General features: G+C 38.7%; 2 protein-coding genes across 2 annotated transcripts in view; both read right to left on the reverse strand.

Annotated features, from left to right (window-relative positions):
* LOC128238705 (DNA-directed RNA polymerase I subunit RPA1-like) overlaps positions 1 to 18,389 on the reverse strand; it is a 207,064-nt gene that overhangs the window by 181,278 nt on the left and 7,397 nt on the right. The gene's annotated exons all lie outside the window — the stretch shown is intronic.
* Positions 7,161 to 8,287, reverse strand: LOC128237738 (uncharacterized). Its single transcript, XM_052953321.1, has 2 exons — positions 8,023 to 8,287; positions 7,161 to 7,831 (listed from the first exon to the last, which is right to left on the reverse strand). Exons 1-2 carry the CDS (start codon positions 8,285 to 8,287, stop codon positions 7,161 to 7,163), a joined length of 936 nt encoding a protein of 311 aa, XP_052809281.1.

The raw sequence follows: 18,389 nt of genomic DNA on the forward strand, positions 1-18,389 counted from the left end.
GTACATGTACACACACACGTGGTGTATCGCAACCTTCCTAATTTCTCATAGCTACACGTACATGTACACATACACGTGGTGTATCGCAACCTCCCTAATTTCTCATAGCTACACGTACATGTACACACACACGTGGTGTATCGCAACCTTCCTAATTTCTCATAGCTACATGTTCATGTACACACACACGTGGTGTATCACAACCTTCCTAATTTCTCATAGCTACACGTACATGTACACACACACGTGGTGTATCACAACCTTCCTAATTTCTCATAGCTACACGTACATGTACACACACACGTGGTGTATCGCAACCTTCCTAATTTCTCATAGCTACACGTTCATGTACACATACACGTGGTGTATCACAACCTTCCTAATTTCTCATAGCTTCACGTACATGTGCACACACACGTGGTGTATCGCAACCTTCCTAATTTCTCATAGCTACACGTACATGTACACACACACGTAGTGTATCGCAACCTTCCTAATTTCTCATAGCCACACGTTCATGTACACACACACGTAGTGTATCGCAACCTCCCTAATTTCTCATAGCTACACGTACATGTACACACACACGTGGTGTATCGCAACCTCCCTAATTTCTCATAGCTACACGTACATGTACACACACACGTGGTGTATCGCAACCTCCCTAATTTCTCATAGCTACACGTACATGTACACTCACACTCACACGTGGTGTATCACAACCGCCCTAATTTCTCATAGCTACACGTACATGTACACACACACGTGGTGTATCGCAACCTCCCTATTTTACAATTATAAAAGTTACACGTACACATACACAATGAAGTGGTGCATCGCAACATACCTCATTGCTCAGAGTTACACGTACATGTTCACATTCACGTGGTGGATCGCAGCCCCCCTAATTTATCATAGTTACACGAAGATGTACACATACACGTTGTGTATCGCGACCTCCCTAATTTAGCATAGTTACTCGTACAATAAAACATACACGTGGTGCATCGCAACCCCCTCTCTAATTTATCATAGTCACACGCACAATAAAACATACATGTGGTTATCGCAGCCCCCCTAATTTATCATAGTTACACGTAGATTTACACATACACGTGGTAAATCGCAACCTCCCTAATTTATCATAGTTACACGTAGATGTACAGATACACGTTGTGTATCGCGACCTCCCTAATTTAGCAATTTATAATAGTTACACGTACAATAAAACATACACGTGGTGCATCGCACGCCCCCTAATTTATCATAGTTACACGTACATGTACACATACACGTGGTGTATCGCAACCTCCATAATTTATCATAGTTACACGTAGATGTACACATACACGTGGTAAATCGCACCCCCCTAATTTATCATAGTTACACGTACATGTACACATACACGTTGTGTATCGCGACCTCCCTAATTTATCATAGTTACACGTAGATGTACACATACACGTTGTATATCGCGACCTCCCTAATTTAGCATAGTTACACGTAGATGTACACATACACGATGTGTATCGCGACCTCCCTAATTTATCATAGTTACACGTAGATGTGCACATACACGTTGTGTATCGCGACCTCCCTAATTTATCATAGTTACACATTGATGTACACATACACGTGGTGTATCGCGACCTCCCTAATTTATCATAGTTACACGTAGATATGCACATACACGTTGTGTATCGCGACCTCCCTAATTTATCATAGTTACACGTTGATGTACACATACACGTGGCAAATCGCAACCTCCCTAATTTATCATAGTTACACGTAGATGTACGTCTGAACACTTCTTTTACAAATAACAAACACCTTTGCCGGGGCAGGACATGCGATTTATTGCTTGAAACAGCGTGAGCAGTTCACTGGTATAGTACGTACAACATCGTTGCAATAATATACATCTGATCAAATCGTTTTCTACGAAATATTTGCTTACAATTAAAGCGTTCTGTTAAACAACAAACTATATGAAAAGATATCATGGGTCAGATTAAAAACCAGAGATAAACTTCGCCCCAACAATAGAGTGTAAAATGCTCTGGAAAACTGTTCCCACTATATCTTAAGACTTGCGAAATAATATACTTAACATACCACATACAATATGCGAGTATTATTGTGTCATGCTTTAAGACAACATTGCCATATATCTGTACATTTTTCTTACAAAATCATATCTAATATTGTAAAACAACATAAACTTGAACCTGATTGCCTGAAAAGTTGACCGTTCAGATCGCTGTCGAGCATAGAACTAATCGCCACGACCATTGTCCCGCCTAAACCGCCGACCAATAGCCATTGGTCACCTGACTTTTACACCCGATTAAACCGCGCACTAATATTTGCGCGCCAAAATGTTAAGACAAAAGTTCTGCGCTATACTACGTAACGCACAGAACTAGTAAGTCTGAACACTTCTTTTACAAATAACAAACACCTTTGCCGGGGCAGGACATGCGATAGAATTTACAAATGTTAGTGAAGTCGGCAATCAAATTCAAATCGTGAAACATTCATAATTTAAGTTGTTTTATGATGAACAATTTTTTCTCTAGACAATCATCAACATAGCCGTCTTTGGCCGTATCTGTCTTCCATCGACCGTGTCTCTTTAAACACGGGTCTGAAACTCCGTCAGCATTTGCTGCTACAGTAGCTCCACTTGCTCTTAAAGAATGAGTCCCCAAGTTTAATGTTGGAGCGACTAATTGTAACTTTGAAACTATGCATTCTCTAGCGCGGGTATAACTGATATTTTTGTTCTTTTTAAAAAAACAAAACATTTTTTGCCTGATCTGCATGCTGGCCTGAATAAAAACATATCTGAACCGATTACTAGCCCGGCGCATTTCATGTGACGCTCCAACATAAAAACTGGACAAGCCGATGTCGAACCCTTTGCAATTAAAACCTCTTTTCCCCCACGATAAATGTCTGTTTTGCTCTTCTTTATGCTAATAACTAAGTGTTCACTTTCAAATTTAACGTCATTACAAGTCAGTGCACTAAGCTCATCAAAACGTAAAAATCCAGCATAAGAGAGAAGAATCATTGCGAGATCCAGTAGAACTATCACATCCGTTGATTCAATAAACATGTCACAAAGCTTTATCAAATGCTCAGAATTTACAACGTCTTTTTTCTTAATGGGTTTTGAGTTTAAACGCTTTGCACATTCAAGCATTGATTTTACTACATTATTCTCGGTTGGATCTGTAAAATCATTTACAGAGTGGTACCACTTGATGGCATAAAACACTGCCGAAATAACACTGGCAGATTTGTTATTGTCTATCAATGATGATAAATACATTGCAATATGAATGGAATGCGCTGGTCTATATTCGAATCCATTCTCTATACAAAAGTCTATAAATCCCTTTGCTTGATGGTGATATTTCAAAACGGTGTTGTCCGCCCTAGCAGCTAAAAGGTGACTTGCCATTCTGACGACCACATGTTCAGAATTGTCAATAATCGCCCCGGCTTCCTCGAACTTTCGTTTTAGCGTTTGTCTCAAACCAATACCTGCAATACGTATATATCATGATACAACATGTACGTGTTCCGTATTCGCTTATGATTTAGATACGCGTACGTCAGTCTGTACCTGTAAAACCGTAATCGTGACGTTTCTTCTAAACGTCAAGCATATCACAATTTAGCGCCAATGATCTGAAACTCAAGGGATCGTGCATAAATATCCCGTTTTTCCCTTTTTCCCTGTAAGACTGCGCCTGTAAGGGGAAATTCATAAACATCTTTTACAAAACCTTTAAAACAAGAGATGTTTGTCAAACATTATGCCCCCCCTGAGCGCCATGTTGTCAGGATTATATGGACAATTGAATGAAATATGCATGGACCGAAATGACAGCTGATTTGTTGCTGTTTTAAGATTATGACCATTAAAGTGTGAGGATAAAGTGTGTTATGACCGTCATGACCTTTGACTCTATGAACTCAAAATCCAGAGTCATCAGCTGGTCACCAGAAACCTAAATGTCAAGTTTGAGGGCCATGGGTGCAGGCATTGTCAAGTTATCACAAGACAAGTTTTTTTCGTTCAAGGTCACTGTGACCTTGACCTTTGACCTGATGACCCCTTAAATCATAAGGGGTCATCTACAAGTCAGATGCAACTCCAAGTCAAGTTTGAAGGCCATGGGTTCAGGCATTGTTGAGTTATCACTCGGACAACCTTTTACCATTCAAAATCACTGTGACCTTGACCTTTGGCTCTATGAATCCTAAAATCAATAAGGGTGATCTACTGGTCAGGCTTAACATCCATGTCAAGTTTAATGATCATAGGTTCAGGCATTGTTGAGAAATCAGTGGGGGAAGATTTGTTAACTTTTTTGCGTTAAAGGTTACTGTGAAATTGACCTTGGCCTGATGACCCCCAAAGTCGATAGGGGTCATCTACTGGGCAGGCCCAACCTTCATGTCAAGTTTGATGACCATAGGTCCAAGAATTGTCGAGTTTGCTTTCAAGGTCACTGTGACCTTGACCTTTGACCCCTAAAATCAATAGGGGTCATCTACTGGTCAGGCCCAACCTCCATGTCAAGTTTGATGACTATAGGTCCAAGAATTGTCGAGTTTGCTTTCAAGGTCACAGTGACCTTGACCTTTGACCCCTAAAATCAATAGGAGTCATCTACTGGTCAGGCCCAACCTCCATGTCAAGTTTGAGGGCCATGGGTGCAGGCATTGTTGAGTTATCACTTGGACAACCTTTTATCATTCAAGGTCACTGTGACCTTGACCTTTGGCCCAATGACCCCTAAAATTAATAGGGACAATCTCCTGGCCAGACTCAACCTCCATATCAAGTTTGAGGGCCATGGGTGCAGCCTTTGTCAAGTTATCACTCGGATAACCTTTTACCATTCCAGGTCACTGTGACCTTGACCTTTGGCCCAATGACCCCTTAAATCAATAGGGACCATCTTCTGGCCAGGCCCAACCTCCAAGTCAATTTTGAGGGACATGGGTGCAGGCATTGTCAAGTTATCACTCGGACAACCTTTTATCATTCCAGGTCACTGTGACCTTGACCTTTGGCCAGATGACCCCCAAAAACCATAGGGGTCATCTCCTGGTCAGGCCAATTCTCCAAGTCAAGTTTGAGGGCCATGAGTGCAGGCATTGTTGAGTTATCAATCGGACAACCTTTTACCATTCAAGGTTACTGTGACCTTGACCTTTGGTCAATGACCCCCAAAAACAATAGGGGTCATCTACTGGTCAGGCCCAACCTCCAAGTCAAGTTTGAGGGCCATGGGTGTAGGCATTGTTGAGTTCATGGGTGCAGGCATTGTTGAGTTATCACTCGAACAACCTTTTACCATTCAAGGTCTTTGTGACCTTGACCTTTGACCCATTGAGCCCAAAAAACAATAGGGGTCAGCTACTGGTCAGGCCCAACCTCCAAGTCAAGTTTGAGGGCCATGGGTGCAGGCATTGTCACGTTATCACTCGGACAACCTTTTACCATTCAAGGTCACTGTGACCTTGACCTTTGGCCTGATGACCCCCAAAAACAATAGAGGTCATCTACTGGTCAGGCCCAACCTCCATGTCAAGTTTGAGGGCCATGGGTGCAGGCATTGTTGAGTTATCACTCGGACAAGCTTTAAAATTATTTTACCATTAAAGGTCACTGTGACCTTGACCTTTGACCCGATGACCCCCAAAATCAATAGGGGTCATCTACTGGTCAGGCCCAACCTTCATGTGAAGTTTGATGACCATACGTCCAGGAATTGTTGAGTTATCACTCGGACAAGCTTTGGTCTACCGACGGACCGACCGACCGAACGACCGACAGACCGACCGACCGACCGACCGACCGACCGACCGACCGACATACCGACATGCCTGTGCAAAGCAATATACCCCTCTTCTTCGAAGGGGGGCATAACAATGTTTCCCAATAGTGAGTAACGGCCAAAATGGAGCCGATATCCACCTAGGAACAACCACTGTTCCTCTGCATTTTTCAGCAACCATCTTGTTTAAACATTCAACGATACGATTCGGCGGTGGAACAATCCAATTCATCTCTCCTACCCAGCTTTGCGTAAAGCAATCTATGGCTTCCGTACCTGGTACCCACCACCTTGAATTGAAACGATCACATTTACTGTTATAATGTGACGCAAATCTATAAACTGTAAATGGTCCCCATTTTGTGTCTAAAATTTTAAAATTATTATCACTTATTGACCAATCATCTGAATCTAAGCGTCTGCTTAAATGATCTGCTTCTGCGTTATCCTTCCTCGTTTTCATTTATGGCGTTTTCGTTTACCTTGACTGGAGCATTCCAACTAGCTCTACTATCAATACAACGATGCAAATATCTGGTCATTCTACAAACGATCTTACCGAGCACACTTTGTAATGAAACAATTTGGCCAACGATACCTGCTAAAAACGCACTCTGACCAGATCCAGCTTATCGCATGCGAGCTGAAACGTTATAGAGTCTATCGCTATTTCTAGCCTATCTATCCGTTCACAAGAAATGAAAATTCTATTTGATTCATAGTCTAGCGTGTGACCTAACCAGTTACCGATGCGTTTCGGGTACCAACTGCATTTGTCTTCTGCCAACAAAAAACCAAATTCCCTTACTGACTGGTGAATGAATGAACTTGCTAACATTGCTTTTGATCGGTGAATGTGGCCGCCTATGTCGTCATCAAGGAACATAATAATCTTGTGACCTAGAGATCTCCAATATTTGACCAACACCCTTAAAGTTTTACTAAAAATAAACCCAGCGGTGGAAATACCGAATGGCAAAGATTTATATACAAACCATTTATCCTCCCAACAAAATCCGAGATATATACAATGATCTGGGAAAATATCGATATGGTGATAGGCGCTTTTTAAATCAAATGTGAATATGTATGTGCCTTTTTCAAATAATGTTTCTGCAACCTTAATGTCCTCGTATTTCATTCGAAACAGATGCAAACATTTATTAATGTGTCTACAGTCTAAGACGAGTCTAGGCTTACCATTTCTATTATACGCTACTGTAAGAGGATTCACTATATGAGGTTTCTCCTTAACCTCTGAAACGACACCCTTTCTAACCAGGGAAGCAATTTCCCCCTCTACAAAACTGGGATTAGCCCTTGCAGACTATTATTTCTCATCTCGATTCTCTCTGGAATCACCTTAAATGGTAACTTATAACCATTGGCAACCACATCTAAAATGTATTGATTGTCGGACGTTTCCGACCACTTACTTAGGTGTTTCTTTAAACTACCGACTGGAGTTACGTCATTTATGCTAGAGTCCACCCTATCTTCTTTTAAAGGGTTGATGCCTATAGAAGGACTTACTTGCCTCTCCACTTCCGCTTGAGTAGGTTCCGGATGATTCGTACCTGAATCTTTTACGTCAGTAACCAAGCAATTCATAAAACTACTTATCTTGTTATTCTGCTGGCTTGTGTTCTGCGGGCACTCCATTTTCCAATGGCCAGATTTCCCAAACATGAAACACAATCCGGGACGCTGCCTGCTCGTCTGTGCGATGTGCAACGCCTGTTGTAATCCCGGCTGCTGTTCCGGTCGGCGATACGGCCAGTTCTTACGCGGCCGCTTCTTGTCCGACTTGGCCTTCCTACTGGCTCGAGCTTCGGCCTTGTATATGCGCTTCTCGTCATCGCTGTCGTCTGCAATGGGATTGGCCTCGTACTCCGAAACAACACGCCAACCCAACTCGGACGTGTCGGCCAAAAACACCAGTTTCTGGCGGTGTTTCAGCAATTCAGTAGCTAGAAAAACACAACGTAATTGGCGTTATAATGCGCTTTATATGAAGTACTTATTATTTATACATGTGTATATTGACTAAGATGCGCAATGCTTCCAATCTTATAAATGACCATGCATGTGGTCACTATAATCCGTGTTATGTACACAGATAAATTGTTATCGAAAAAGAAAATATCGATGTTATGTTAACCTTGAACAATAGCCTCGTGTGCGGCGGTTAAATTTTGCGCCTGGACGTGCGACCCTGCCGTTTCAATTTTCTCTAATACCCTAGAATTAATCTTGTACTGCTCCTCGTTACTTTTCCTTTTCAATTTAGGAATGTCAAGTAAAGACGAGGGTTTATCACTTATCTTAGATATCATCCCGCTGATGCTTCCGAGTAACTCCTGGTTGTTTGTCCTCATCACTTCCATGATTTTTTGTTCAATCCGTTTGTCCATAACATCTGACATTTCGGACGTCGCCGTGTTTCAAGCAAAAGTTGACCGTTCAGATCGCTGTCGAGCATAGAACTAATCGCCACGACCATTATCCCGCCTAAACCGCCGACCAATAGCCATTGGTCACCTGACTTTTACACCCGATTAAACCGCGCACTAATATTTGCGCGCCAAAATGTTAAGACAAAAGTTCTGCGCTATACTACGTAACGCACAGAACTAGTAAACATACACGATGTGTATCGCGACCTCTCTATTTCCCCATGGCTACACTTACATGTACACGTACATGTGGTGTATCGCTTAGAATGTAAATATCTTTACACAGTGTTTCCTTTATTAGATAATATGCCATTTAACAGCATGATGTGCATTTGTTTCAGTAATTTTCAATGCATTTTGGAAAGTTAATTGATAATGAATATAAACGCTGATTGAGGTACTCAAATTAATATTAATATCTAACACTTTACCTCACTAAGTAATTGACATTCATGGACGACCCTCTTGCAACATCGTTATACGATATATTCGATCAAACAAGTTTCTAGATTTATTAAAAAGTCAAAGCAATTCATCATCGTATTGCAATAACAGTAAACGTGTAGTTTTATTTGTCAGATTTATGTTACATGCTATTATAGATTCCGGTTGTTTCGCAATATTGTTTGCATATTAGCACGTAACCATTGAAATATTGTCTTTATATTTCTTGTCTGGTCTGTAGCTTAATATTTTGTAAGGTAGCCTTTTGGTTATGTTCTCCTGCCTTGTAGGTAGTCTTAAGTAGGCTTTGTATAGCTTTCCTGTCAACACATCACCCTTATTGCTATTTTTGACTCATCTATAAATGGTATTGCCCTTTCCATCACCATTATTGCTATGTTTGACTCATCTATAAATGGTGTTTCCCTTTCTATCACCATTATTGCTATGTTTGACTCATCTATAAATGGTGTTGCCCTTTCTATCACCATTATTGCTATGTTTGACTCATCTATAAATGGTGTTGCCCTTTCCATCACCATTATTGCTATGTTTGACTCATCTATAAATGGTGTTGCCCTTTCCATCACCATTATTGCTATGTTTGACTCATCTATAAAAGGTGTTGCCCTTTCTATCACCATTATTGCTATGTTTGACTCATCTATAAATGGTGTTGCCCTTTCTATCACCATTATTGCTATGTTTGACTCATCTATAAATGGTGTTGCCCTTTCTATCACCATTATTGCTATGTTTGACTCATCTATAAATGGTGTTGCCCTTTCCATCACCATTATTGCTATGTTTGACTCATCTATAAATAGTGTTGCCCTTTCCATCACCATTATTGCTATGTTTGACTCATCTATAAATGGTGTTGCCCTTTCCATCACTCTTATTGCTATGTTTGACTCATCTATAAATGGTGTTGCCCTTTCCATCACCATTATTGCTATGTTTGACTCATCTATAAATGGTGTTGCCCTTTCCATCACCATTATTGCTATGTTTGACTCATCTATAAATGGTGGTGCCCTTTCTATCACCATTATTGCTATGTTTGACTCATCTATAAATGGTATTGCCCTTTCCATCACCATTATTGATATGTTTGACTCATCTATTAATAGTGTTGCCCTTTCCATCACCATTATTGCTATGTTTGACTCATCTATAAATGGTGTTGCCCTTTCTATCACCATTATTGCTATGTTTGACTCATCTATAAATAGTGTTGCCCTTTCTATAACCTTTATTGCTATTTTTGGCCCATCTATAAATGGTGTTGCCCTTTCCATCACCATTATTGCTATGTTTGACTCATCTATAAATAGTGTTGCGCTTTCCATCACCCTTATTGCTTTTTTAACCCATCTATAAATAGCGTTGCACTTTCTATGGCATAGATATAAGGTATGTTACATTTGTCGACTGGCCTCAACAAAGGTTCCTTATAGCATTCTTTGGACCCAAAACAGACCTCATTATTTCTATATTTCTTTTCAATGAAAAATAGACATAAATTTACTGTCTAAAACTACTAGCCGATCTTAGATGGTTATTGACCTCTTCAATGAAACGTGTTTGTAGCAGACGACAGTCATATATCTTACAAATATCAATCATGTCGGAAATATAGGTAATTTATCTGTAAATTGTGGCTAAATGTGGGTCATCAATGGCTCAACCCTGTGGGACTCAATGTTTCTATATAGAAGAACTTTGGTCAGCAATGGCTCAACTCTGACGTGCTCAATGTTTTTATTTAGAAGCACTTTGGTCAGCAATGGCTCAACTCTGAGGTGCTCAATGTTTTTATTTAGAAGCACTTTGGTCAGTAATGGTTCAACACTGAGTTGCTCAATGTTTCTTTTTAGAAGCACTTTGGCCAGCAATGGCTCAACTCTGAGGTGCTCAATGTTTTTATTTAGAAGCACTTTAGCCAGCAATGGCTCAACTCTGAGGTGCTCAATGTTTCTTTATAGAAGAACTTTGGTCAGCAATGGCTCAACTCTGAGGTGCTCAATGTTTCTATTTAGAAGCACTTTGGTCAGCAATGGCTCAACACTGAGGTGCTCAATGTTTCTTTATAGAAGAACTTTGGTCAGCAATGGCTCAACACTGAGGTGCTCAATGTTTCTATTTAGAAGCACTTTGGTCTGCAATGGCTTAACTCTGAGGTGCTCAATGTTTCTATTTAGAAGCACTTTGGCCAGCAATGGCTCAACACTGAGGTGCTCAATGTTTCTTTATAGAAGAACTTTGGTCAGCAATGGCTCAACTCTGAGGTGCTCAATGTTTCTTTATAGAAGCGCTTTAATCAGCTATGGCTAAACTCTGAGGTGGTCAATGTTTCTATAAAGAAGCACTTTGGTCAGCAATGGCTCAACACTGAGGTGGTCAATGTTTCTATATAGAAGCACTTAGGTCAGCAATGGCTCAACACTGAGGTGCTCAATGTTTCTATATAGAAGCACTTAGGTCAGCAATGGCTCAACACTGAGGTGCTCAATGTTTCTATAAAGAAGCACTTAGGTCAGCTATTGCTCAACTCTGAGGTGCTCAATGTTTTTATATAAAATCACTTAGGTCAGCAATGGCTCAACTCTGAGGTGCTCCATGTGTCTATATAGAAGCACTTAGGTCAGCTATTGCTCAACTCTGAGGTGCTCAATGTTTTTATATAGAAGCACTTTGGTCAGCAATGGCTCAACTCTGAGGTGCTCCATGTGTCTATATAGAAGCACTTAGGTCAGCTATTGCTCAACTCTGAGGTGCTCAATGTTTTTATATAAAATCACTTAGGTCAGCAATGGCTCAACTCTGAGGTGCTCCATGTGTCTATATAGAAGCACTTAGGTAGCAAAGGCTCAACTCTGAGGTGCTCCATGTGTCTATATAGAAGCACTTAGGTCAGCTATTGCTCAACTCTGAGGTGCTCAATGTTTTTATATAGAAGCACTTTGGTCAGCAATGGCTCAACTCTGAGGTGCTCAATGTTTCTTTATAGAAGCACTTAAATCAGCAATGGCTAAACTCTGAGGTTCTCAATGTTTCTATAAAGAAGCACTAAGGACAGCTATGGCTCAACACTGAGGTGCTCAATGTTTCTATATAGAAGCACTAAGGACAGCTATTGCTCAACTCTGAGGTGGTTAATGTTTCTATAAAGAAGCACTAAGGACAGCTATTGCTCAACTCTGAGGTGGTTAATGTTTCTATAAAGAAGCACTTAGGTCAGCAATGGCTCAACACTGAGGTGCTCAATGTTTCTATATAGAAGCACTTAGGTCAGCTATTGCTCAACTCTGAGGTGGTCAATGTTTCTATATAGAAGCACTTTGGTCAGCTATTGCTCAACTCTGAGGTGGTCAATGTTTCTATAAAGAAGCACTTAGGTCAGCTATTGCTCAACTCTGAGGTGGTCAATGTTTCTATAAAGAAGCACTTAGGTCAGCTATTGCTCAACTCTGAGGTACTCCATGTTTCTATAAAGAAGCACTTAGGTCAGCAATGGCTCAATACTGAGGTGCTCAATGGTTCTATATAGAAGCACTTAGGTCAGCTATTGCTCAACTCTGAGGTGGTCAATGTTTCTATAAAGAAGCACTTTGGTCAGCTATTGCTCAACTCTGAAGTGATCAATGTTTCTATAAAGAAGCACTTAGGTCAGCTATGGTGCAACTCTGAGGTGGTCAATTTTTCTATATAGAAGCACTTAGGTCAGCAATGGCTCAACTCTGAGGTGCTCAATGTTTCTATATAGAAGCATTTAGGTCAGCTATGACTCAACTCTGAGGTACTCCATGTTTCTATATAGAAGCACTTTGGTCAGCAATGGTTCAACTCTGAGGTACTCAATGTTTCTATATAGAAGCACTTAGGTCAGCCATGGATCAACTCTGAGGTGTTCAATGTTTCTATATAGAAGCACTTAGGTCAGCAATGGCTCAACTCTGAGGTGCTCAATGTTTCTATTTAGAAGCGCTTTGGGTCAGCTATGGTGCAACTCTGAGTTGCTCAATGTTTCTATATAGAAGCACTTAGGTCAGCAATGGCTCAACTCTGAGGTGCTCAATGTTTCTATATAGAAGCACTTAGGTCATCCATGGATCAACTCTGAGGTGTTCAAAGTTTCTATATAGAAGCACATTGGTCAGCAATTGCTCAACTCTGAGGTGCTCAATGTTTCTATTTAGAAGCGCTTTGGGTCAGCTATGGTGCAACTCTGAGGTGCTCAATGTTTCTATATAGAAGCACTTTGGTCAGCAATGGCTCAACTCTGAGGTGCTCAATGTTTCTATATAGAAGCACTTAGGTCAGCAATTGCTCAACTCTGAGGTGGTCAATGTTTCTATAAAGAAGCACTTTGGTCAGCTATTGCTCAACTCTGAGGTGGTCAATGTTTCTATATAGAAGCACTTAGGTCAGCTATTGCTCAACTCTGAGCTGGTCAATGTTTCAATAAAGAAGCACTTAGGTCAGCAATGGCTCAATACTGAGGTGCTCAATGGTTCTATATAGAAGCACTTAGGTCAGCAATTGCTCAACTCTGAGCTGGTCAATGTTTCAATAAAGAAGCACTTAGGTCAGCAATGGCTCAATACTGAGGTGCTCAATGGTTCTATATAGAAGCACTTAGGTCAGCAATTGCTCAACTCTGAGCTGGTCAATGTTTCTATAAAGAAGCACTTAGGTCAGCAATTGCTCATCTCTGAGGTGGTCAATGTTTCTATATAGAAGCACTTAGGTCAGCTATTGCTCAACTCTGAGGTACTCCATGTTTCTAAAAAGAAGCACTTAGGTCAGCAATGGCTCAACACTGAAGTGATCAATGTTTCTATATAGAAGCACTTAGGTCAGTTATGGCGCAACACTGAGGTGATTATTGTTTTTACATACTTACATACCATGTATTTTTTTAAGTTTTGGCTTAACCCTGAGGGATTCATCATCATCATCATCATCATCATCATCATCATCATCATCATCATCATCATCATCATCATCATCATAGCCATAGCTAGTATCATCATCATCATCATCATCATCATCATCATCATCATCATCATCATCATCATCATCATCATCATCATCATCATCATCATCATCATCATCATCATCATCATCATCATCATCATCATCATCATCATCACCACCGCCATTATCATCATCATCATCATCATCATCATCATCATCATCATCATCATCATCATCATCATCATCATCATCATCAGCAGCAGCAGCAGCAGCAGCAGCAGCAGCAGCAGCAGCAGCAGCAGCAGCATCATCATCATCATCATCATCATCATCATCATCATCATCATCATCATCATCATCATCATCATCATCATCATCATCATCACCACCACAACCACCACCACCACCATCATCATCATCACCACCACCACCTCCACCACCACCACCATCATCATCATCATCATCATCATCACCATCATCATCATCACCACCACCACCACCACCACCATCATCATCATCATCATCATCATAATTATCATCATTGTCAGCCGCAGCAGCAGCAGCAGCATAACAAAAAAAAAACGCATAACAAAAGAAAAACACATAACAAATTATATAAATTTATTAATACAATAACATAGATTTTAAGCATTATTGCTTAAACAACCTTATATTGCACATAAATGTAAAAATGCTTGATGAAACTTGTATAGTATCAATATCAAAATACTCGTGAACAAATAATGGCATAGCTCAAATAAACAATATCATGAATACAATATGTTGCATGATTAATACATGGTTATAAATATAAAAACATTCATGTGATATATATTCCTTACAGAACGACGAATATATGTACATCACATTTGCAAACATGAAAAATGTGTGTCAAAATCATATTTACATACTGCACTTTAAGTACATTAACATTCCGAATTTCATCCATAAAATTGTATTTAACATACATGTATCTATAACTGATAACTAAAGTTGAATATAAGATTACCACCATTGCAGTAGGTATTTAACTAAGCTTTTTAGTCAGACCTAGGTCTATTTCAGGGGATCTATAAATTGACTTTCGGGGAGGCGTTACTTGGGCGCACAGTCTTTTTCGCATTCGTCCACACCTCTTGACCGAATATAAAATTGTTTAAAATGTTGGTAGGGTGATTTCGGGGTTCCCCATTTAACATTTTAATCATTTGTTGTCCAAAGCGTCCATTTGGAGCGTTTTTTCTAATAGTATTTCTTCGATATTGACATAAAAAGTAAACGTGGATGATTTTAGAGGGGGGGAGAGAGGGGGGGGGGAGGTGACGCGCAAAACCGAAAGTGTATAAATGTTCAATGTACAGAATATAGCTGTTTCCATTTGATTGAAAAAAATATTTAGATTAATCACTAATAACAGATTTTTACACATAATTATATTTCGCTAACTATTTTCATCTGAGAGTAACTCAAATGGTCTCCTGTGGGTATTCGACGACTTAACTTGGAAAGAAGTAAATATGTCTACTGTAGTAATATTACAAACAAAATCTGGATCTATGTCTAGAAAAATTACATAATAACTTTAAGGTATCACATACACAAAAATGTAAATGTTAAATGTCTGCTGAACCCATACAAATATTTAAAAGGTTTACATGCAGAAAAAGAAATTGTAAAACTTTCAACCAAGTGTTCTGGCCTTCAACGATTGAAAAAGTAAGTCATTTTTAATACCCAGCCAATGAACACACTTTCATCATTTTACGTATAATGTACTTGTGATCATTCGTTTAACATATTAAGGCATCAGTGATCAAATGAGATATGGGGTCACTAGGCATTGAAGTTTAACATTCAGATATCAGTGAACTTGTTTACCTCCGGGTCGGATTCATAAATACAAAAAACACAGAAATTTAACTAAACATTGAATATAACTAAAATACAACGAATATACATAAAGCACTCTGTCAAACTTGATAAATCTCTTACAATATTAAACATTGCGGAAGACAAGTAGATACCATTTTATGTTCCAAGATGAAATGCTTTTAATGTTTAATGTATAATAATGTTGTCTTAGTCTCTTTAATTTACTTTTCAACTTTTGGCACATGAATGCCGACCATTGATGTGTAATTTAAATGAAATTAAAACTAGGATGTAAGATTAAATTTCTAGAGGATAGAGAAAAAACATAAACCTGTAATATTACTTTCGTAAAGTTTAAATCGAAAGACAAATCATATTTCAACATTCACGTTGATACAAACGTATGAAATAGAAACATCCACAACATTTAATAGAATGTTTTTATGACAGATCCGAATACTTAAGTTAATGTTAAAACATAGGGATAATACAAAGTAAAAATGTTATATTTAAAATAAATAATTTTCCGAATATGAAAATATTTAAATCGGTATCAGTTTTATCAGAACAAAACTGAACACAACAGAATCAGTGTGTGTATACCACGTGAAAAATTACGCCATATATGTTACGTCAGAAGGCATACATTTGCTTAAAATGAAGACTTAAATCAAAGATAACTTTTCATTTACAACATTATTTTAAATGAAACAAAGGGCGGTCTATATGCCTCGTAAAGAGCGCCGCGTTTGTATCATTTCCGAAATTTGATGAGGTCATTAAACACTTCGACAACCTGTTTCCAAAATAATGTTTTGACAGTGCTCCGTCAGACGGCCTGAGAAAACTGTACACACTATGTATAAAGGGACTCATTCAAGGATTTTATATTGGCAACGACGTTTATAAACTTAGTTGAAATCGAGTCATGTTTTTGTAAGATACATAAATGAGCAAACACGGAACATTCAAAGTTAGATTCTCATTTGAACAGAATTTGATCGACCCAAGCATTGAATAATTATCAATAGCGTGATAAAGGCTTTAGGCAAAACATGCTATGTTTTTCAACTTTACTAATTACTATTTAAAATAGATGCCGAAATTTCTTTTATCATTAAGACAAGCGTTTTCATTCGCATTTTTCCTATGTCTGACTCTATAAAACGTGGACGAGTTCCTTTAATGCTATATTTATGGGTAAATACATTGACTAATTATAAAACACAAACAACAATCGTAAACGCTGTAAAAATACAAGCATACGAACATCTATACTAATATTCATTGTTATAGTACCATCTGTTCCAAACATTACATATTTCAAAGAGTGAAATGTTACATAAAAAAATGTTCTATACAAATATTAAACACACACACAAAATAAATATCCTTATGTTCTATCTAATTTACTATAAATCTAATGCAATTGCTACACACTTCTTAAGATATGAAAGTTGTTTGGAATGCAATCTTATTTCATGATCGACAGAACATTACACAGCATTAGTTCTGAGGGATATCGAGATATCAACGAACTAAAATGCTCAACATATCTTAGTTTTTTTACTATCATTATACACACAGAATGGTGACATTTAACTCTAATTATCGGCCCTTTGATAAATGTTCAGCTTAGTTACAACGGAATACGACTAGGACGACCTATTTAAAAAAATGTTTTTCTTATGCCATGTATGTTAAGATTATCACTGGACAGCAACTTTGCTTGATGTTGTGTATGAATGAGATATGGTAAAACACATTGGATGATGTTTCGTTGACTTCGACATAATTAAAATCGATGATTATCTGTGTACGTTTAGACTGCAGTTTTCAGATTCTAGTACTTTTTAGTATCAAATAAAGTTGTTTGGTTTACAGTCGCGACTATCTTCTAGATATCATTACTTAAAAGAGCTGTTTGATTTTAAGGTTCTTGAGTCGATGTGAAGTCATTCAGCAGAACTATGCACAGTACGCATACAGTACACAGAACATTTCATCTTCTCTAAAACATATATGGCGGAACATAGCACGTTGAGCTAATGTTATTTTTTGTTATCATATACTAAAATAAAGATTTTTGCATCCTGTAAATTATGTAATTCCTTACCCAGTATTTCATGTTCTCTTATAAATTGTGGAGTCATACGTTTCTACCTTTGACTTCAATTGTAATACCTTTAGTACAACTGGGTTCTTCAATGTGATATCTTTGCCCAAATAAGTTATATCGGAAATATGTTCCGACTGTATAGTATGTATTTCAAATTCATTTACTTTCCAATGCTGTCGCAAACATTCAATCGCCAATTTAACTTTCTCAACTGTTGACCCTAGAACAGGACAATGAGAAAAACTGATCTCTGATATATGTTGCCCAACAGACATTTTGTCCATTCCTTCTGTAGTATTGTCGGGGGCTCGAATAGGCTTCGTACATTTTTTTAATGATACAAGCTGCTCAACTGTCAATATTTTTACCTTTTCAAACTCAATCTTCTCCACAGCAATCTTCATAATAAAATCAAGAACGTGTGTGTCTAGACACATAAAGCGAAACTTGACTAATTTAAACATCTCACCTGGGTGTCGACTTAGAGTTAATGAATGTAGTATTTCAGTGGATAAGTTTTCAAACCATATTCTTCTACACGGACAACTGCATTCAGATATACATTGTAATACATTGTTGCAAACTTTTGTTTGTGCACCAAATAATCGAATCTCTTCTAAATGCGGAAGACCCAAAGTCCCAATCTGTACAGGA

The sequence above is a fragment of the Mya arenaria genome, chromosome 6, assembly GCF_026914265.1.
Source record: "Mya arenaria isolate MELC-2E11 chromosome 6, ASM2691426v1".
NCBI classification, from domain to species: domain Eukaryota; kingdom Metazoa; phylum Mollusca; class Bivalvia; order Myida; family Myidae; genus Mya; species Mya arenaria.